Source organism: Heteronotia binoei, chromosome 14, assembly GCF_032191835.1.
Source record: "Heteronotia binoei isolate CCM8104 ecotype False Entrance Well chromosome 14, APGP_CSIRO_Hbin_v1, whole genome shotgun sequence".
NCBI classification, from domain to species: Eukaryota; Metazoa; Chordata; class Lepidosauria; order Squamata; family Gekkonidae; genus Heteronotia; species Heteronotia binoei.
In genome coordinates this window covers 34,500,617-34,522,709 of record NC_083236.1, presented here as the reverse complement: position 1 = coordinate 34,522,709, position 22,093 = coordinate 34,500,617, and the positions used below count along the sequence as shown (strand labels likewise).

Here is a 22,093-nt window from a genome sequence, read left to right as displayed (position 1 = left end):
CATGTTTTTCCCAGTGAGGGTTACCTACCATTGCCCTAGATAAATATTGTCACCCTTTTTCTGTCAAAAGAAAATGGGTACTAAATATAACTCAGTGCACTAGAGAGAAGCAGTGGTAGACGTGTTTCCTTTTCCAAAGGAGGGAAGAGCCAACTATCCTTGCCACAGCAAATCTTTTCCACTTACTCTCTCTCTCTCTCTCTCTCTCTCTCTCTCTCTCACACACACACACACACACACACACGCACACACAGAGGTTCTTAGCTTCAGCATATCAGGTGCTGATTGGCATTTTGAACAGCCCATTGGGTCTGTAATTTGCATGAGATGCTTGAAAGGAGCATCTCTGATGTGTTTTAAATGTGTAAAATTTTAGGGTTTTTAAAAAAATTAATTTCCTAGTTCAGTTTCTGGGCAGTATTTCTTGCTGCAGTGTGTTGACAACTCAATCAGTGAAATACCTATGCCAAGGGCTCAGTGCCTTGGTTAGCAGTCACGATAGTTGTCAAGATGTGTGCAATAATACCTGAAGCTGTGCCAGCTTGATAAGCACAGCTTTTAGGAGACTGGACTGGGCAACCGAAGAACTTTATTTGAATGGTACAGTTCTTCCAGTGCTGTTCTGGATTCAAAGGTGAATATGCCACTAGTCTTATGCCGCTCTCAAGCTCCTCTTCTCCACAGGGCTTCCATCGGATTTCACGTTATCTGCCCCAAGGCTGCAACTAGCTTCACCTTTCTCGCGCGGCAAACAGAAACTGGTTTTTAGAAGATTTTGTTCGCTTTGTGAAAGAGGCAGAGAGAGTTGCAACCCCAGGGCAGATAGTGTGAAATCTGATGGAAGCCCCACGGAGAAGAGGAGAGTGAGAGTAGCATAAGACTAGTGGGAAATCAGTCTGTGACTCCCTTCCATTAAGTCGGATCCCATTATTCTATTCTGCTAAGACTTCCTTCAGGGAAGAAAGACTTTCTCCAATGGAAAAAAAGACTTTCTCCGACAGAGAAAAGCTTCCTCTGATCGAGTCTTTCTTGAAACAACTCTTTCTCTGTTGGAGGAAGATTTAATGGAAGGGAGTCATAGAATCTGTCCCTTTGTTATTGACTTGAAGTTCCATAAACTGTTGTTCCAAACTTCAGCCACTTGCATTGAGACTCTGTTATTATGGATAATGTCCCTTAACACCCTGGAATGTTTTGTTCATATGAACAGGTCTATCTCATGATAACAGAACTGAGAAGGAGGTGGAGGATATCGAGGGTGCCAGTGGGGATTTCATTCACCCATATCTCAAGAGCATTCCATTGAGGCAGTAGCAAACATGGAACAATGTTTCCTTAAAATGGCAGACAAAAAAAAAAAAAGCAAAATTGTACACACAACACTGGCTACTTCCCAGATGGAAATTGTCAATATTTGCTGGTGAATATCAGTTTGGGCCATATGGAGTTTATATTTGAGAACAGAAATTTGACTACACACTGAGGGCGTTTTCGCACTGACCAAAAACCAGTTTACATTTGTGACGCAAAAGCCGCGGGACTTTGCAGCTCTTCCGGGTTCTGCAGAGCAATTAGTGCGAAATCCATGCAGACGCTGCGTGGTGAAGAGGGACGTCGCTCCCGAGTAAGGTCAGTGCGAAAACGCTCTCTATTTCACAAGCAAAGATCTGAGAGACCCTGTAGAAGAAACCTTGAGTTTTACCAGTGTCTCTGAAGTAAGACAAAATGCTTCATTATGGAAAGGCAATAGAACTCAGGAGGAATCATGTGACAACCTGTCCATAACAGGGCTTTTTTTGTTATGAAATGCTAACAGTGCCTTGTCTGCCCCGCCCCTCAAATGAAACACCACACAAGTTACAGGTTAAACTAGGATTTTTTTTTTAACACATAAACTGATCTGCACCATTTCATTGCATTTTAAAGCACAGGTAGTATTGAGCTTGTAAAGCAACCTTCCTAACAGGGCAAACCCATCTCTTCCGGATCCTATGCATCATGGCCCCCATGCCAGTGCGTAGAGGGGATGAGGGGGCACATTCCTGCCCATGACTGCCAAGCCTCTAGGTACTCTCTAGGTACCCACTGGGTGATATCTCGGGGTGCTTTCCAGCTCAAGAACTCCCTCAACCCATGATTTTCCCTCCTTCCCAGTAAGAGCCTAATTTTACCAGGCCTATTTCTGCCCCATCCCCTCAGACTATGTGAAGCAGGTGAAAAAAGGCCCCCTCACAGCCAATTTGAGTGAAACCAAAAAAATCCTTCTTGGCCCCACACCTGTTGGCTAGTTAATCCCACATGTTCATAAAAAAGAGGGCAGGCAGGTGGAAAGCTCATGCTAGGCTGGAATGGTCAGGAGATGGTGACCACAACAAGACTTGGCCAGCTGGCCAGCCAGCTCCTGGTCAGTGCTCCTCCTACCCTTGAGATTCCATCTGAGGAAGGAGGAGATGGGCAGACACCGGCACCTGCTCCAGGGGCTGGCACTGGTCTTCTAATCCTATTTACTGTTGTCAGGGCTTTTTTTGAGCAGGAACACACAGGAATGCAGTTCTGGCTGGCTTGGTGCTAGGGGTGTGTCCTAATATGCAAATGAGTTCCTGCTGGGCTTTTCCAACAAAAAAGCTCTGTGTGGAACAATGGTGCCATCAAGGGGTGTAGCCTAATATGCAAATGTGTTCCTGCTAGACTTTTTCTACAAAAAAGCCTTGTTACAATTTCAAATGCTTTAATTAGGTATCCTAATAAAAATCCTGATTAAATTAGCTACAAATGTTGAATATTGGCCCAATATAGACTTAAAAGTTAATATTTTCTTTTGGAAGTCTCCACACTTTCCTTTAGGTTAAGGCATTTTTAGATAGGATCACATCACTTGAGATTTTGCTCTGAGGCTTTTTAAAAAACTCTGGTTCATGTGGAAGAGCTTGTTCTCCCTGACAAAGGAGACCATATATTCTCTGTTTCATTTCTTTTTGTCAGCAGTTTCAGGTTTTTGCTTTTCTCTGTTGGTTTTGGAGATTTGTCTTCATTCTATATGCGTACTGGACAGTCATTATATTGTGATTTATACATATTTAAAAGTTCAGAGTACTTATGTGGATAATATATAACACTGATTTATCAACGCTCAAATAATGCTGAAAAGTGCATTCATTTTATGGTGACAATTCAGCAAAAGGGAACAGACAATGGTTTAAAACTGTATAATCATTGGCAGAAGCAAGAAGCTTAAATTGCAAATAGGGATTTCCAGAACAAAATAGCATGCACTTAGGATGGGGTCTACTCTGAGTAGCAAGATCCTGTGCATACTGATTCAAGCAGCTCTTGCTGCTCCTCAGCAAAGTATGCTTTCGATTACAGAAGTGAAAGAGAAAAAAAACTCAAGATAGGGATGCCAGCCCTGTGACAATGACAAATTTGCGGTAATGTACCTGGGGAGGATGGAGTTAGGGGGAATGTGACATCACTTTTGGATGATGCTGTACGTCATCTTCCATATGGTGTTCACTATAGGGTAGGCTTCCCAACCCTCCCGTCCTGGCAGGGGACCCCAGGATTTCCACCCTCTTCCCCCGCTCCCCCCAAAAAAACGGAAGCGGGGGGAGGGGGGGAACGGCGCCGGGGAGCATGGCGAGCCACCCCATTCCAGAGCGGGCGAGGCCGCCGCGCCGCTGCCGCCCCCTCCCCACCCACTGCAGCTGCTCCTCCGAGATGGGCCCAGGCTGAGCCCATCTCGGAGGAGCAGCCAAGAGGCGGCAGCAGCGCAGGGGAGGGCGAGGCAAGCCAGGAGCATGGCGAGCCGCGAATTCGGGCCCTTCTAGGACCCGGACTCGTGGCTCGCCACACCCCCGGCCCGCCTCCACCCCCCCCTCCGATTCCACCCCAGAGGCGGAGCGGGCGAGGCCGCCACGTCGCTGCCGCCTCTTCTCTGCTTGCCGTGGCTGCTCCTCTGAGATGGGCTCAGGCTGAGCTCATCTCGGAGGAGCAGCCACGGCGAGCGGAGAAGAGGCGGCAGCGGCCTCGCCCACTCCGAGACGGAGCGGCTCGCCATGCTCCCCAGCGCCGTTTCCCCCCCCTCCCCCTAGCTCCACCCCCAAAGTCCCCAGATATTTCTGGGGTTGGACTTGGCAACCCTACTATAGAGATTGAGGGAAATTCCTAGAGTATCATCATAGATGCCTTTTCCTCCTGCTTTTAAAATTATGTAGGGCATGGTGCCAGTGGGAGATTGCCCGCTTCCACTGAGCAAACAATATACCTAACACAAAAGAAATATTTCAAGAGATCAAGGCTGCCAAGGGGAAGGGGGAGAACATAAATTCCAGTGAGACTGTTAGGGTTGCCAACCTCTCAGTGGGGCTTAGAGAATGCATAGAATTACATCAGATACAAAATATATCGGTTCCCCTGGCAGCTTTGGAGGGTGGGGTGGACTCTATGGCATTATACCCTGTTGATCTTCCTCCCCTCCCCAAATAGGGCTGCCAAGCTCCCACTGAAGGTGAGGAATCCTCCAGTTTGGGGGCCCCCAACCCACCAGCATGCAGCAGGCCACTGGAGGGATCCCCGCCCCTAAATAGCCCTGTCGTCATGCAACAATGATGACACCTGGAAATGATGTTATTGCGCAGGGCACGTCACACTGGGGATGCTCTAAGATTCATAGTAAAAACTATGGTACCATAGAGTTTTACTGTGAATCCTAGAGCGTCCTCAGGGCGACATGCCCTGAGCGATGACATCACTTCTGTGTGACATCATTGTGCCCCGCATGCTTTGCGCGTGAGAGAGGAGTCCCCCACTGCAGCGGTGAAGGGACTTGACCACCCTATCCCTAAACCCTTCCCTCTCCAAACTTCACCACCAAATCTCTAGGGATTTTCTAACTCAGTACTGACAACCTTAGGCACTAGTCACTCTTAAGTTTTGTGGAGCTTGGCAAGTGATGTGATTTTCTGTCATCAGATTTTGAGTTGGATCTGGGAAGTATCGGGGCAGGAAATGAAAATTCTTGTCTATCAGTCTTCTAAGAAGAAGAAGAGGAAGAGAAGGAGATTATAAGCCACTCTGGGTGAAGGGTGGGATATCAATCCAGTCTTCTCTTCTTCCTCTTCCTCCTTCAACAACATAAAGGAAAAATAATGGCATTGGCCATAGTGGAAGAAAGACCAATATTTTTGCTATCATAGCAGTTTCAAGGAAACATCTGTATCCACTTCTGATAATTTGTTCATCCAGAAAGTAAAACAGGATAATATTCTGCACACTAATGTTGTTCATTATGAAATGTGGTGGGACTTTCTAGAGAGTCTGTGTGGTGCCTAGAATGTTGGGCTAAAATTGGAAGACCCAGGCTCAAATCCCCACTCTGCCACGGAAGCTAGCAGATAACCTTTGGCAAGTCTCTCTCTGTCTCTCTGCCTCTCTCTCAGCCTAACTTACCTCACAGGGTTGTTGCAAGGATAAAAACAGAAGGAAGGGGAAATGAACAAGTAAGCTGCTTTGATTTCCCATTGGGCAGAAAAGTATGTTTGGATAATTTTTCCCTTTAAATGGGTAGCCCATCATAACTGTGTCGTTCCCTGATGCCTGCATAGACATCTGGTCAGACATCACAAAACTAGCCCAGAGAGCTGCTCACTTTGTCCCATCTTATACCATAAGGAAATATTACCAGGACTATCTCTGCATGCATGCCTTTAGGAAGGGTTAGCACATTTAAAAAAAAAAAAAAGCAAAAATCCAATTAATTAAACGTGGTACACAGTTTGGCTCAGCAATGATCTGGTGACAGGCAAGAGAGCCTGTAATTTCTGCCTCCCCTTGGCGTGACTTCTGCTCTTCAGAAACGATCATTCCAATTTCTGCTTGCCTTGTCTCCCTCCTTCAAATTTTTGTTATCTGATTAAGCAATTACTTGCTCCTGGAGTGCTTTGAACAGTTCTCTTCTAAAGTACGCTAGATTGCATTTGGGAAGTTTCCCTCCCGTAGGCCTGTTTAGCATTTCAATGGCCTTGTTCCCAAGAAGAAAATATGCTGGTGAAAATGAACTCTGAATCCCACCCCCCCCTCATTCTGGATGCAACAGCAGGCTCTGAACAGATGACTGAGGTTGTCATCCTAAGAATCCTTTCCTGAGAGTAAACCCCGTTGAATAACAGGGGGCTTACTTCTAAGAAGACCAGATTGAGCCCTAAATATCAGTTGGAACAATGATGGAAACTGTGCAGTTTTTTGTCTATAGCAGACATATGGACTGGCCACTCTAGCAGGAGAACCTGTCAGTCACACACTGCCTTCGAGGCCCTTATCGGGATGGAAATGATGTTTTTTAAAAATATGACAAGGAAATCCAAAGGCGAGTGGGAATAGGCTGACTGCTCAATTGGCTGATAAGGGGCTGCAGTGGATCCAAGGCAGAACTAGCCGGTGAAGTTCTTTGTTAGTTTTGAATGTTTAAGGGGAAAAAAACCCAGCATTATTCCTCTTGAGTGTCTGAAGGTGCTGTTCAAATATGCGATCCAAGCAAAGGGGTGACTGAGCATCCCTGTTTTCCTATCTTTCAGGGCCCCAGAGCTTTTTTTCTGGAAGGAGGCATCAGAATGGAGTTCTGGAACCTCTTTGTGGAAACAAAATTTTCAAAAAAATGTTTTAACATTCATGAGGGGCACTCTTGAGAGTTCCCTCTTGAGAGTTCCAGCACCTCTTTTTCTAGAAAAAAAAAAAAAAGCCCTGCAGGAGCCTTTAAAACCATTTTATTCTCTGAGCTTTTGGCGAACAACATTGTGATTTGTTGCCTGCCTATTTTTTCTGGCTGGTTCTGTGTCGCCATCTTGCATATATTTTAGGCTGTTTCAGTTTATGTGGATTTTTTTTTAATCTGACATTTTACAGCCTTGGATTGTAAACTGCCATGGAGACTTCATGAAAGAAAGGCAGGGTATTGATATTTCAGATTAATAGAGTCGCTTCCAATCAGAAGCTACCACAGCCCATTAGAGAGACAGAAGGCCACATTGCTTGTCTCACAGCAACACAGCTGCAGTTGTAAGATACCAAGATGCTGTCTCAAGTGGATTCCATGCTCTATTATATGTCATCACTTCACCATGCCACAGATGGCATGCAAGCTCTGTAAACAGGATTTTGAGAACTCTGTGTCCAAGATTTCACAAATTGTACACACAGGTTGACTTGTGGACTTGGCAAACCTAGCTACTCTTGAGAACAGACAATCCAAGTAGTCATGAGAATATTTGTGTGGTTCTGCCATTTTGTCCTGGACAAGTAATTATGGGCAAGTGGTGAAATCTTGATAAGTCTTCAGTGGCAGTAAAAACAGGTTGCCTTGGAAAGCGCCCAGTTTCTCCCAGCACTGCTCACTGCTCAAGGAAAGACTGTTTTGTGGGGATTGTCTGCCAAATTAACAGATTTTCCCGCTTGATTATTTGAACTTTTCCCACAATCTGATATGAGGGGGTGCTGGCACATACCTATGTGTACACAAAAGTGCAGTTTTTCAGTGATAACTTAGAAAGTGAATCACCAAGGGGCATAAATCTATGAACAAATATGCTTGCGGCCCAAATTTTTTTTTAGTGAACTATGATTTTAAAGTTAATGTAACAGTAATTTTGTAAAGTTCAAGTAATTTACAAAAAATATTCTTGAAATTATTCCAACATTATTTTGAGAAATGCTGAGAAACTTTTGGGGGAGGCAATCCCTGGGCAGGGTGGAGTTTGGGGAGGATGTGATGTCACTTCAAGGTGATGCTGTAAGCTGCCTCCTCTAGTCTCTGTGGTCTTTACCACAGAGACTAGGGGAAATTCCTATGCCATCACTGGGTGGATGCCATTTTTCCTCCTGCTCCTCAGTTCCTTTGGGGATACAAAATTGGAGCTGGGGTCACCTTGGGTGGGCAAATGAGAGGCCTAATGTTTGGATTAAGGTTTATTGGATTTATATCCCACCCTCCCCACTGAAGCAGCTCACCAGTTTGGGCAACTGGTGAGGTATATTGCTTGGCATAAAGCCTCCCCACTCCCATCTGGAGTCAATTTTTCAATTGGAGAAGTGCCTGGAGCCAATGGCCTAGATGGAGCACATGAGAGTCACATACTTTCCTCCATCAGGCACCTCTTTCAGTCAGTACTTCCTCTTAGGTTTAATTTCCAAAAAGCAGCAAATTCATAGCCCTCAGGGCTACAAAAGTAAGCTTGAAAGTATGCAGCCAATGTCCACTGATGTTTCAGAAGGTGGATGAAAAAGAAGTTTTTGTAGTTGCAGGCCCAGTGTCCCTTTCCCTGTCATGTTGGGCAAAACCAGGGGGGAAAATGAAGCAGCAAAAATATATAGAATTCTGCCCAAACAAGACATTGTACAGGTGTGCTCTTTTGTATAATTTTTGTGCCACTGTATGCACCCCCTTGAGGATCACCATGTTACACTTGAATACCCGAAAATGTTAAGCATTTGTGCTTGAGGTTTTGCTATATAACTCTCTCTCTCTCTGCTTATTACTTACATCGTGGAATTCAGTATGTTTAATTGCAACAGATTTGAGCACACTTGACTTGAAACTATCCTGCTGTGCAGCTTTGGAAAGGCTGGTTTGAATTAGAACAGCATCAAAAACCCCTTTGCACAGGCAGTAATTTCTGCTTTCTAAACTTCTCTCTTGTTTTCTGCACTCAGATTCACACTTCCCTCCTTTCCACTTTCTGTATTCTAATTTTTCCCTTGTCTTTCTTTTTCTCTTTTTAAAGCAACGTGGATACTAAAGAGCTATGTGGTGAGTATCTTTCAGCTGTTCAATAAATTCAGTAGTCAGCTGTGTTATTTCTTTTTTGGAGACTTTATACAGCTGTTATCAGGGCAGTTTTGTTGTTTTTGTTCTCATCAGGAGATTCATGGTAAGTAGACAAGAAGGAAACAGCTTGAGAGCTCTTTCCCCAGGGCAGTAATACTTAAGCCATAACCTTTAAAACAACCCCAAATGGAGCTCAGAGGCTGAGGTGTTTTTTTGACCTGCAGAAGTTCTTAGTAGGGAAAGGAGAAAGGGGAATGGTGGCTAACCTCAGCTGCTGAAGGTCTTGGTTTAGGCAATTTTTTTGTTAGTTTAGATTAAGGTTTTTAACATCAAATTGAAAAATTCTTGCAGATTAGGAAGGACCTCAGTGGGGCGCAATGCCATAGAGTCCACCCTCCGAGGTAACTGATCTCTGTAGTCTGGAGACCAGTTGTAATTCCAGGAGACATTCAGGCCTCACCTGGAAGATGGCAACCTTAGTTTAGAGCTTGATTTCCTCTGTGGAAGGCGAATGGTGCTGTGGGTCAGAGTCTAAAAAGGTAAAGGTAGTCCCCTGTGCAAGCATCAGTCGTTTCCAACTCTGGGGTGACGTTGCTTTCACAACGTTTTCACGGCAGACTTTTTACAGTCATCTACGCTTTCCCCCCAGCAAGCTGGGTACTCATTTTACCGACCTCAGAAGGATGGAAGGCTGAATCAACCTGAGCCAGCTACCTGAAACCAGCTTCCGCTGGGATCGAACTGAGGTCCTGAGCAGAGAGTTCATACTGCAGTACTGCAGCTTTACCACTCTGCGCCATGGGGCTGTCTGGATCAGAGTCTACATGATGCTTGTTTCAGACAGAACTGCGCTGGTCTGTAGAACAGCCAGATGCAAGCCCAGTAGCCCCACAGAATCCAACAAGATTTTCAAGATATAAGATTTGCCCCTGCCAATCCAGCACTGTTGAAATGTATGTGTATGTGTTACTGCAGTATGTGTGGCAGGAGTGTCAAACTCATTTGTTATGAGGGCCAGATCTGACATAAATGAGACCTTGTTGGGCCAGGCCATGTGTGTACCTATTTAAGATTAGGTAGCAGAAATACAACAAGGTCCCATTTATAAAGGACATAGACAAACACAATTAAATATTTTTGAAAAAACATTAGCACTCATTGACCGTAAAGGTGCTTTCTTTGTAATTCTCCCATGGGATCCGGGGAAGGAACCTCAGCCAAGAGAAGGAGGAGAGGCTTGGCTCAGTTGCTGTGCTGTGTGACTGAGAGAATCTGACAAAGCAGGCTCTCCCTCCCTAAGGAAGGAGCCTCAGCCAGTGGAAGAAAATAGAGGTTTTGCTCTGTAGCTCCTGTGTGATTAAGCAAGCCTTGCAAAGCATTCTATGGTGCAGAAGGAAGCAAGAGAGAGGGAGAAGGCGGTAGATGACAGCCAGTTACTTGGGGGCCTGATAGGAGCCCTCCGGGGGCCTGATGTTTGACACCCCTGTGTTACTGCATTGTAAATTCTGCAAGAACATGTGCTCCATACACCTCACCCATATTCTAGCTAAGTTACCAGGTAGATAGGATACATTTTACACATCCCTGCAGATCATTCGAACCAGATTTCCATTAAAGTGACTAAGGTCTGAGCTGAGGTTTTGTTCACAAGGAAGCTGATAACTCAGTCTAACAACACTTAGCATGTTTAGGAAGGTATTAAGAACAATTTGGTGCTAGTTTCACATGGCAGTCTCCAGTACGTCTTGCTCCATAGCTATAATTGTTCAGTAGATTGATGGTGACTTGAATCAGCTTGAGATACTGATCCACACACTCACAGCAGTTCAGAATATATTCTCAACGTGCCTCATGGAAAGGCAAGACATCTGAAGGAGTAGAAAACTGGTCACTGAATACAAAAACTGTGCCTCTAAGTCACTTCAGGTCACCATGTTCTCCAAGCAGGAGTCATGGCTGATTAAAAATTAACTCTTCTAAAGTTCACTAGCAAATTGTTCCAGCCAACCTCAGTATTAATAAAGAGAATGACTAAAATGTAGGAATCCAGAGCCCTTTGTGGGAAATATCCTGAAAATCTTTGTGGAAGAAAAATGGCTGTACTGCATCAATAGAAGGAGGCAAACTGTAGTTGCCAGGCTACTGGCAGAAGACTTACGAGGGTGGAGTGGGGGCTCACAAATGATGCACTGATGTCACTTCCAGAGCATCCCAGAAGTGATGTCATCACATCGGGTAATGCTGTGCCATTCTACATGCATAGTTTAACCATTATAAGGAGATAATCATTAGAGATGGCATCCTCCAGGGGGGACCTGGGGATCCCCCAGAATTACAGCTCATTTCCAGAGGTCAGTTGCCTTGGAGAAAATGGATGCTTTGGAGGATGGACTGTATGGCAATGTAGCCCACTGAAGTCCCTGTCCTTTCTTGGCTTCACTCCCAAATTTTCAGGAGTTTCCCAACATGGATCTGGCAACTTTACTCCCCATCCCCTGCCAGTGGTCATGGAGGACCTAGCAACCCTGTTAACCATTGTGTTTGGAGCAAATGCTAGAGTATTGCCTGATGCAATGACATTACTTCCACTTCGCATTGAACATTATGTCAGTGCATCATTTTCTCTGTCAGTTCTCCCATTTCCTCCTGCAGGCAGGGCAAGAGAGCTACCAAAAGGAGGTCTCCTGCAAAACCGGGAGACCTGGCAGCCTTAAGGCAGTAACCAAGACTTTTACAATTGCAACCAATAAATGATCAAAACTACATTACAAAGGTCACAGTTATTGATACTCATGGAAGGGGCACAGATACATCAGTACAATAATAGGTGGCTGACCTGTCTTCCTGGATGCTGAGTGCTAGGTTGCAACAGCCATTCACTGCTAAGCAGGCAGCACCAAGAGCTTTTTGACACTGAATTTTTGCCATAGCTCAGCTTATTCACTGCACTGATTCCCCCCCCCCCCCTTCTTTGTACACCATATTGGAAAAACCAGGAGAGCAGCAAGGTCTGGCAAACACTGATGTCTGTAAGGGAGGGGGGAAACTGATGCAATTAAGAAGCTGGGCAATAGCTAAAAACTCAGTGCAGAAAAACCCATTCCCCCCTACTATAAATATAGTCTCAAGAATAATGGTGACCCATGTGTAGTATTGGGGAAAGTGGTTGACATAAACAAACAAACAAACAAATAAATATGGAAACCTTGGCATTGCAAATGAAGTCTGTCCGGAATTGGGTGCCCTGACTTGGATAGTCCAAGCTTGCCTGATGTTATCAGATCTCAAAAGTTAACAGGGTTGGCCCTGATTAGTACTCAGATAGAAGACCACCACAGAAGTTATGCAGAGGCAGGAGATGCCAAACCACTCTTGCTTTGATACCCCTATGGAATTGCCATATATTGGCTGTGACTTGATGCTGCTTTCCACCACCAAGAATTGAGTTTGGGTTTCCAGCCTCCAGGTGGTAGCTGGAGAGCTCCTTGAATTACAACTGGTGTCCAGACAACAGAGGTCAGTTCCACTGGAGAAAATGACTGTTTTGTAAATTGGTCTCTATGTACCCTGCTGATGTCTCTCCATGGGCTCCACCCCCAAAATCTCCAGGAATTTCCCAACCCAGTGCTGGTGATTCTAGCTTGGGTACAGTCCATTGTTATGAAGCATGTCTGATGTAGTCTAACTCTCATTATTTGAGCTGATGAAGCCAGAGACGCATCTAGAATGCTTGAATTTATCAGTGTAAACCAACAGGTGTTTTCTCTGTGGGTGTTTTCGCACTCACCTTCAGCCGGCGCCGCGACCCTCTTGACGACGGAGGATCTGTGCTGATTTCCCACACGAAGCGCTGGAGCAACCAGAAGAGCCGCCAATTTCCGGCGCGAAGCCCGCTCAAGCGTTTTCCTGCTTCTTGGCGATTTACGTTTGAGCGGGCTTCGCGCCGGAAATTGGCGGCTCTTCTGGTTGCTCCAGCGCTTCGTGTGGGAAATCAGCACAGATCCTCCGTCGTCAAGAGGGTCGCGGCGCCGGCTGAAGGTGAGTGCGAAAACACCCTGTGAGTGCTAATACAGTGGCCCTCCATAAACTGGTTCATGCACATCCATCATGAGAAGGTTTGAAGGAGCCATTACAGATAGGGCTTTTGAAACCCTTAGATGTCAACCCAAATGGACATGTGTGCGGCTGCTTGAACCGGCCCTGTATTGGCCAGCAAGCATTCATCTATTTTGAGATGAGCTATCAGTGCAACCATCTGCAAGGCCCATCCTAAATGCTTATTTACTGGGGCAGCAAATCTCCAGCCAGCCTAAAAGATAACATATTCTTTATTGCTAGCAAAAGGCCTGATTTTTCTTTGGGGGGGGGTATCAAAATTACGATTTAATCCCATTTCAAACAGATGGATTTTCAGCACTAGCCCTTGTCAAAATTGCAATCTGTTTTTTATTCTTGCTATTTATGAACTCTGTGATGGGTTTTGCTTCATCCTTTTGAGAGAGAAAAAAGGATTTCCTTTGATCCAGCTTTGCTTTTAAAAGTCAACTCTATAAAGTCATTTTTATATATTTTTAAACTCCATTTTGTATGGTGGCAAAATATCTGCAGCAGCTGAAAATTAGGTTGAAGAGGTTTTATATCAGTGGCAAAACTGCTGTAGATCACCCCTTTTCCACTGGTTGCTATCATTCTCTTCACCCGGCACACTGTCCAGAAAGATAGATGGCATTTTAATTAAATGAAGGAAGGCTAATTAATGGTCCATCTTCTCTCATTATTTATGGCAGAATCCTGTTAAGAAATGTCAATTTAATATGAATGGCTGCTTTTAAAAAGAAATCGTGGTGGCACCTATTTTTGAGATGAAATCTTCTCCAGATATTCCCAAACCATCCAACTGTGTGACCCTCTTGCATCTCACATATGAAGTTTAAAGGTTCTGGTTGAAAGTTGTTTTATTGTAAAGATCCACAATTCAAAGCGGCTCAGATTTTGATGAATCACTTAACTGAATGAGAGCTCACTTTTTAATAATGGCTTGGATATCTTAAGGGGGGGGGGGGACAGATTCTAAGGTGCTGATTCCCTGAATGACAGAAATGATTGTCAGCCTCCAGGTGGGGCCTGGAGATCTCCTAGAATTGCAACGTATCATTTCCAAGATCAGTTTCCCTGATGAAAATGGCTGCTTTGGAAGGTGGACACTGTGGCATCATATTCCACAGAGGCAGGGCTTTTTTTTTGAGCAGGAACACACAGAAATACTGTTCTGGCTGGCTTGGTTCAGAGGGTGCGGCCTAATATGCAAATGAGTTGTTGCTGGTCTTTTTCTACCAAAAAAGCCCTGTGCAGAGGTCCCTCTCCTCAAATCCTGCTCTCCTCAGGCTCCACCCCACCCCCAAACTCCAGGATTTTCCCAACCTGGTGTTGGCAGCCCTAGAAAAGAAAAAGAGATTTGTGGTGAATACCTAAACAAAGTTGCAGCCTTCTGTGTCTGATGAAGTCAATGGATTTTGAAAGGTGTGATTCTATTTAGGTTAAGGTTGCCATTGCCAGCTCCCCTCGCCATCATGGTGGGGGGGGATTTGAGGGGCATTCCAGGAGTGGGCAGGATGTTTCACAGACGATGATGTGAGGCGATGATGTCACCCAGGGTGGCTTGTAACAGATTGAATCCCCCCAAAGTGGGGGGACCCTTGCTGGGACCTGGGATCTGACAATCCTAGTTTAGGTTTGTACTGTTGGAATTGTAACCGAGTACTAGAAGTTATTCCTATTGGAAGCCTTATCTATGTAACCAGCAGAACAAGGCCCAAGCAATTTAGAATTTTGAACTGGGATTCCTCAGATCTGATTTTGATTCCAACAGTCAGACATTAGGAGTGGGGGAACTAGTGAATTTGATGGGCTACATGCACAGCCCTCTAAGTGGTAGGGTTGCCAAGTCCAATTCAAGAAATATTTGGGGACTTTGGGGGTGGAGCCAGGAGACTTTGGGGTGGAGCCAGAAGACTTTGGGGGCGGAGCCAGGAACAAGGGTGTGACAAGCATAATTGAACTCCAAGAGAGTTCTGGCCATCACATTTAAAGGGACAGCACACCTTTTTAAATGCCTTCTTTCCATAAGAAATAATGAAGGATAGGGGCACCTTCTTTTTGGGACTCATAGAATTGGATCCCCTGGTCCAATCGTTTTGAAACTTGGGGGATATTTTGGGGAGAGGTACTAGATGCTATACTAAAGCTTTGGTGCATCTACCTCAAAAAACAGCCCCCCCAGAGCCCCCAATACCTGCAGATCAATTCCCCATTATTCCCTATGGGAATCATTCTCCATAGAGAATAATTTTCCAGAAGACATTCCCCACCCCCGCCACTTTCTGATGACCCTAAAGTGGGGAGGAGGGCCTCCAAACCTGGGGATTGGCAACCCTCTGTCTCTCTCACATACACACAATGACATCTGAAAAGAACAGGGGCTACGCTGCTCTCTCTCTCTCTCTCTCTCTCACACACACACACAACTCTTAGTTGCTCTGAAATGATAGCAACTAGGGACTGTGTTGCTGACCCTTCCCATGAAGTACTTCCTGCTCAACTTTAAAGGCAAACAGACACACACACATTTTGAAATGGACCTGTTTGCAGGTTTCTAAACCTGCCCAAGTTCTAGAGCTGCATGGTGGCTGTGGGGGTGGGGCTTCCCCCACCGGCCAGCTGGCTGGGGGTGGGGGGAAGCCTGTAAAACTGGGGGATCCCCTGCTGGCACCTGGGAATTGGGAAGCCTACTCAGTGGGACAAATAGCACTCCAGAGGCAATTTTGGATCAGGAAAATGGCACAGTGGGAAACGCCGAATCCCATTCTGCCCCCACATTATTGTCTGAATCCAAATCAGGACTCTAGTTGTAAAACATGTGTCAAAGTCCGGCTGAGGGAACCCAAGCCTTATACATTACAAATCATAATGCATGGTTTAGACCTGTGGTGATGGAAGTCTGAGGCAATGATAGACTCTTACTCAAAACTTAATGCAGGAGAAGATGGACAGGGCTTTCTTCATGGTATGCTAACTCTTTACCTCAAGACCCACCATCATGATCTGTTACAGATGTAGAGCAGCAGGAGCAAATTGGTGGGAGGAGGAATTAGTATAGCGCCAGCACTATAGTGCCAGCTGGTGTAAACCTGGAAGTGAGGTCACTGCATTGGGAGAATGCTGAAGGATTCACCAGAAACTTTTGTGATTTTACCATAGAGTTTTGGATGAATCCTAGAGCAACATGTGACGTTACTTACAGGTTTGTGCTAATAGTAATGGTGCAGTGTTGGTGTGATGCAGATCTTCAGGACTCTGCCCTTGCACATTTTTTGATGCTTGCCAGCATGGATTGGTGAAGATGACAATGCAAATCAGGAAAATCATGGGGTGGGGGTGCTGTGACGATGACGGTGACAGAACATCTGCTTTGCATACATAAGATCCCAGTTTCAATCCTGACAATTCCAGGTAAAAAACAAAACAAACAACAAAAAAGTACCAGATAGTAGGCGGTATAGTGGGTGACCATGCCATGACCACTCCCTGACCCCAAAACCCTGATCTGAACCACCTCATAACTACCCTGAACCACCCTGTAATGCTACAGCGTGACTGTAGGAAAGAGAAGAATAGCTCTTGAAAGGAATGCAGTGTGTGTGTGCGGAGGGGGGAATGGCACAGGGCAGCAAGCATAGCTCCACCCCTTATTCAGGGCAGGTTCCATCAGAGAATCATACACCAACAATTAAAAATGAATTAAAATTGTAACAGTTAAAATATAGTCTAGACATAAAACCCAGCTATAGCAAACTCTGCCAACAGAGAGAGCGTCCATGTGGATACAGCCATTTCAAAGGTTCCTCATTAAAGAGAAAAACAAGGTTTTCCCCCACCCCTTGAGTTGAGATTGAAAGAGAAAGTGATGGGAAATGCTACAAGTTGTGCTTGGATTTACCATGATGTCAGATGGATGTTCCTCTTTAATCCTGTGGCTACCTGCTTTCCATGAAGATAAACAGATAAATATGAAAGCAGCTAGGAAGAAAAGTAGGGGAGAAAGTGGGGAACACTTTAGATTGGTTGATTCATGATTTTGTTGATATCACCCACTTTGAACACTAGAGGAGGTGGGTTAAAGTGTATATATAGATATGAATGAATTTCCAGAGCAGGCATTCAAAAACCAATTGATTCAAATGTGTGACATCTTGACCTGATCACAAAGCAGATCTCTTCCGTCCAAATCTTGGTCTATACTGAAAAAAATGATCTCAGTTCTCTCAGTGGTCTGAAAAGAAGTACACTGATTTATGAAGAACTTTCTTTCAAAATGTCAAGAATCTGTTCGCCCAGTAAAAAGTGGAAATCAGAGTTTTTAATAGACTGGAATTTTTCCCCTGGTTGAATAATTGGTTGTTTTAAGAGGTCAAATTATACAACTATTTTAGATATTCTCATCTAGCATACTTGAAGCAGATAAATCATTGCCATTCTTTTCTTTATTCTCCCCTTCCGCTGGAATCCTGCAATTGTCCAGATTATTTTACTGACCACATGGGAGATTATGAAGATGTTCTGGCTTCACTGGAAACCCTCAACCTCTCCATTCTTAAGGCCATGGATTACACCAAGAGGGTGAGTTATCTGTATTTTTATTTATTGTATGCATTAAATTAAAATATTCCTACGCCACCTTTCCATCCAAAACAGTCTCCAGGTCAGTGAACACGAAACATTAAAGCTGTACATGTTTCCCTAGTGTGGTTAGCTATCTCTTCAATGACTAAATTTAGAGTTCGTGCTTCTTAGGTGTATTTTGATTTATAAATAGTCTTTTACATTGAAGCAAAATGAAAATCCTTTGAATAATATAGACAGAAATGTGGATGTCCCTCTGAAGTTGCAGGAGAAACAATCGTAGGGCTGTCAAAATGCAGCAGCTGTTTCACAGATGACTTTGCACCGAAAAAGGGAGGTCTTTTTTTGTGATCTGGGAAGTGGGAATTGGTGCAAAAAAACCTTTTAAACATATCAGCCCTGATTTGCTGCTGAAATCCCCCATCTGGCCAGTAGAGGAAGGGTTGCTTTCTTTTGGAATGTGCTTTATTTGCTCTTGGTGATATCACCATTGTTGAAATCTGACTGGCTACATAGCATTATGTATCATCACATTTAGTAAATGATCCCTGATTAGCAGGAAAGGAATCCTGTGAAATGGAAAAATACCGAGGGGGGGGTCAGATTTAGAGATTTGGGGGGGGTCACCCCTGGAATAACCCACTTCCCTTCTTCTTCCTTTCTACTGTCTGTGCCTGGAAAGCAGAAGGGAAATCCCTAAGTGTATCTGGGTTTTAGAGGTGCTCAGAGGTCCTCATAAGATTGGACGCTTGTGAGGAAAAAAATGATGGGGAGCAGGGAAAAGATGTTATTGGAAGTGGCCCAGCCTGCAGGTAATTTCAGCCTTAAAATAAGAAAAGATCTCAGATTCTCAGTATGCTTCTATGGTAATCAGAAGCAACGGAGACTTTGAAAATATAAAAACAAGCCATTATCCAAATCTGTCTCTGGGACTAATTGGAAAGCATGGATTCCTTGTATAACAGAGAGAGATTATAATGAAGGCAGGGACTTTCTTGAATTAAGGTCCTTTGACAACTCTGTCTCTTTTAGTGGGAAACAAAGTTTTCTGAATCATGCAGATTCTCCTATTCAAGAAGGAATATATCTCTTTGCTTTAAAGGAAAACATTTGGCTATCCTTGGGTACAGCTGTCTCTCTGTTCAGCCGCTTGCCTGTGTGTTGCAAAATAGACTAAATCTACCCATTACAATCAAAATCCTTGAAAACATTTCTTTAAAAAAAAAACTTTTCAAGCAAGCACAGGTGCTTAGTTCTAACAATGGCCTTTTTTGGATTCCTTTTATTAAAATCTTTCCTACCTGCTTGATTGATTTTTTTGAAGTGGTTGTATAAGCATTTTTAATTGGTGTTTATACTCGGAGCCTTTTAAAAGAACACTAATCATTTGTTTCTCATAAGGAGACATGTGGCAATTATTTTCTGTGGGGGAAGCTTATAAATGATCTTCCATAATTAGTTACTAAAGTATGGAAGGTAAACAAAAGTGCGGGACAGTAATTACTTTCTGATTTAGTGAATTCTTGGATTTAAATGGTACATGAACTGTACTGCTAGGTGCAAAGCATTTGGTTCCTTACGATGTACAATGTTCTGTTTCCAAAATGGATACAACAGACAGTCTGATTTGCATTAGTTCCTTTTTTGTGCAATTAACCCCAGAGGTAAAACTTTCTGTGAATTGTTTTTGTGTTTAAGAGCAAAAGAAATATTCTTAAACTTTGTTGTAGAGAGCCTTTTTAAAATTGCTATGCTGACTTAGTGTGAATGGAATCGGTAATGTTCACTGAATGTGGCCATTATGCTTATTCACCAAAGATTATGGAGAATGTACATATTTTGAGGATGAATAGAGAACTATGTACCATCTCATGCTGGACAACAGGCACGTTAAGAATATAAAGGGAGCCCTGCCTTGCTGGATGAATTCATTCTGTGATTTTCTTCCATGAAAGCCATTTTGTGGTGGTGCCTGCTATCCATTTTCAAGATTCCAACAATTCCCACAGGATCACAAGTTCAGGAACCCCAGCTCCTAACAATGCAAGCATCATGGGGAGACTTTGGTCTTCACATAACATATTTGTTCATATATCAGTGTTACCAGATGCATTTATAGCTTTGTCATCTCTTCATTGGCAACCCCCAAGAATGTTGGGGGTGGAGTTTGGGGAGAGGACAGTGGTGTGGACACCATGACATCACTTCCAAGCAAGCACCCAGAAGCAACATTATGACAACCTCACCACTTCAGGAATTCCCCCTCTCTCTATGGTAAAAACTATAGAGATTTGGGGAAGTTTCTAGAGTATTATGAATGCCCTGATGTTATTTCCCACACATTTTTCTCCCACTACTCCATCAATCATGGGGTGTGGGGGGGGGGTTGGAAACGGGGGTGGGTGGGAGGTTTTCCACCATGGGCTGGCAACTGGCAAACCAATATGACATGACGAACTATTAGTTTTTTATCTCAGGAATTCACTTCAAGAAATTCATAATGCTTTCACATGATCTTTGTTGCTCATAGAAGTTAGAACCTTTGCATTGTACTCCAAGGGAGTGTGGTGTTTGATCTCTTCCATTAAGTTCTGACACCCAGTCATCTGAAAGAACAGTAACTATGTAGCCTTTTTTGTTGTATATAGTTCTCCAGGAACTATGTAGCCAGAAGTGTCTGTGGTTCTCTTTATGGTGCTTCTGTAACTTCCTGTATAAAGTTAGCAATATTTTATGGATAGGGTTGCCATCCCCCCAGCCTGGGCAGAGGTTCCCCCGCTTTTGCAGGCTCTTCCCCACTGGTGGCTACCTGCCCAAGAGGGGGAACCCCCCCCCCACACACACAAATGCCCTGAAACATGGCACAATGACATCACCTGGAAGTGAAGTCATTGTGCTGCCACTGCTGTGTGGTGACACTCTAGTTTTTGGGGAAACTCCATCGTAAATTTGGCCTCAAACCATAGCGTTTTGCCCAAAAACTAGAGCATTGCCATGCTACATTGGCGGTGTGATGATGTTACTTCCAGGTGAATATCCCAGGAAGAATCTCCTGGGAAGGCCAGAAGATCCCCCCATTGGGAACAAGGTAGGATCTGGGAACCCTGCTATGGATCATGGAACTTCTGGACCTCTGGGAAAAGGATCGGGGGGGGGGGGGGTTGTAATGCAATGCTCATTAATATTTGTAATCAAGATTAAAGCTTGAATTGATTAACACTCATTTTAAAAAGTTAAAATGTGTGGCTCACTTCCTAGCGTTACCTAGTGCTAATAGGATGGGACAAACCAAAGGTCACTTCCCAAGTTGTAAGATGTCCATCATTTCAAAGTGAGCACTTCAAAATGTAATCTGTGAATAAGAACAAAAAAAAGGGTGTTTGGAAATATGGCATATAACTGCCATCGTCACAGGGTTCCTTGGTGAGTAGACACCCAGTGGATAATTGTTATCTTCTGCCATGCAGTACTTGGAATGATCTTGGATCACCATTGAGGGAAATATTTGAAAGAGCAGTCCAGCTGGCCTGCCTGCTGTATTTATGCATAATTGGTGGTATTTAAATAAAATCTGTTGAAATACAGAGGAAGCCAAGTCATGGTCATTCTCTGTTGGGTTCTTCTGGGATGCCATCTCAGGTTGTGCTGGAGAACAGTATCTGGTCTTTTTTATTTATCCTTTGCATATTGTCAGTAGTAACCATGTTTGCCTGAAACGTATACTATCAGATTGGAGGAGACAACATTTTAAATGCACAAATTTATATTAACAGCAAGATTCAGATCTAGGAGCTTCTTAGACTAACAAGACTTTCAGGGTAAACGGGGGGGGGGGAGTTTAGCAGGAACTAACAGGAACACAGTTCTGGCTGGCTTGGCACCAGGGGGTTGGCCTAATATGCAAATGAGTTCCTGCTGGGCTTTTTTGTAGAAACAATGTGTGAAACAATGGTGATGTCAGGGGGTGTCACCTAATATGCAAGTGAGTTCCTGCTAGGCTTTAAAAAAAAAAGTCCTGGGTATAACTTTTTGGGACTCAAAGCTCCCTGTGTCAGACTCTTGAAAGTTCCTTTCATCAGATTCTCAAAAGAAGATATTGTTGGTCTTTAAGGTGCCGATGGACTCAAATCTTGTTAGTCTAGTGCAGACCAATATGAGCAAGCTTGGCAGTGACACGATGCCACAGAGTCTGCCCTCTGAAACTGCCATTTCGTCCTGGGGAACTGATCTTTGCAGCTGTAATTCTTAGAGATCTCCAAATTCTCAGCAGAAGTTGGCATACCTAGCAAGATGGCTCTGCAAATGCCAGATGATGTGTTTCAGATCTAGTCATAACTGGAAGCTTTCTGTTTGTTTTGTATGTGAACCACACAGGTGTTTTTATTTATTAATCACATGGAGGACTTTTTCTGTAGCAGGAACTCGTTTGCATATTAGACCACACACCCCTGATGTAGCCAATCCTCCTGGGGCTTACAATACGCCCTGTACTAAGAGCCCTGTAAACTCTTGGAGGATTGGCTACATTAGGGGTGTAGGGGCTAATATGCAAACAAGTTCCTGCTACAAAAAAAGCCCTGATCACATGGCTATTGC

At 44.1% G+C, this 22,093-nt stretch overlaps 1 protein-coding gene across 1 annotated transcript in view; it reads left to right on the top strand.

Annotated features, from left to right (window-relative positions):
- NECAB2 (N-terminal EF-hand calcium binding protein 2) overlaps positions 1-22,093 on the top strand; it is a 263,854-nt gene that overhangs the window by 132,122 nt on the left and 109,639 nt on the right. The window contains exons 4-5 of the mRNA XM_060253951.1: positions 8,775-8,800; positions 17,397-17,494. Of these exons, the coding sequence (XP_060109934.1) occupies positions 8,775-8,800; positions 17,397-17,494 (124 nt within the window). The remainder of the gene's footprint in view (positions 1-8,774; positions 8,801-17,396; positions 17,495-22,093) is intronic.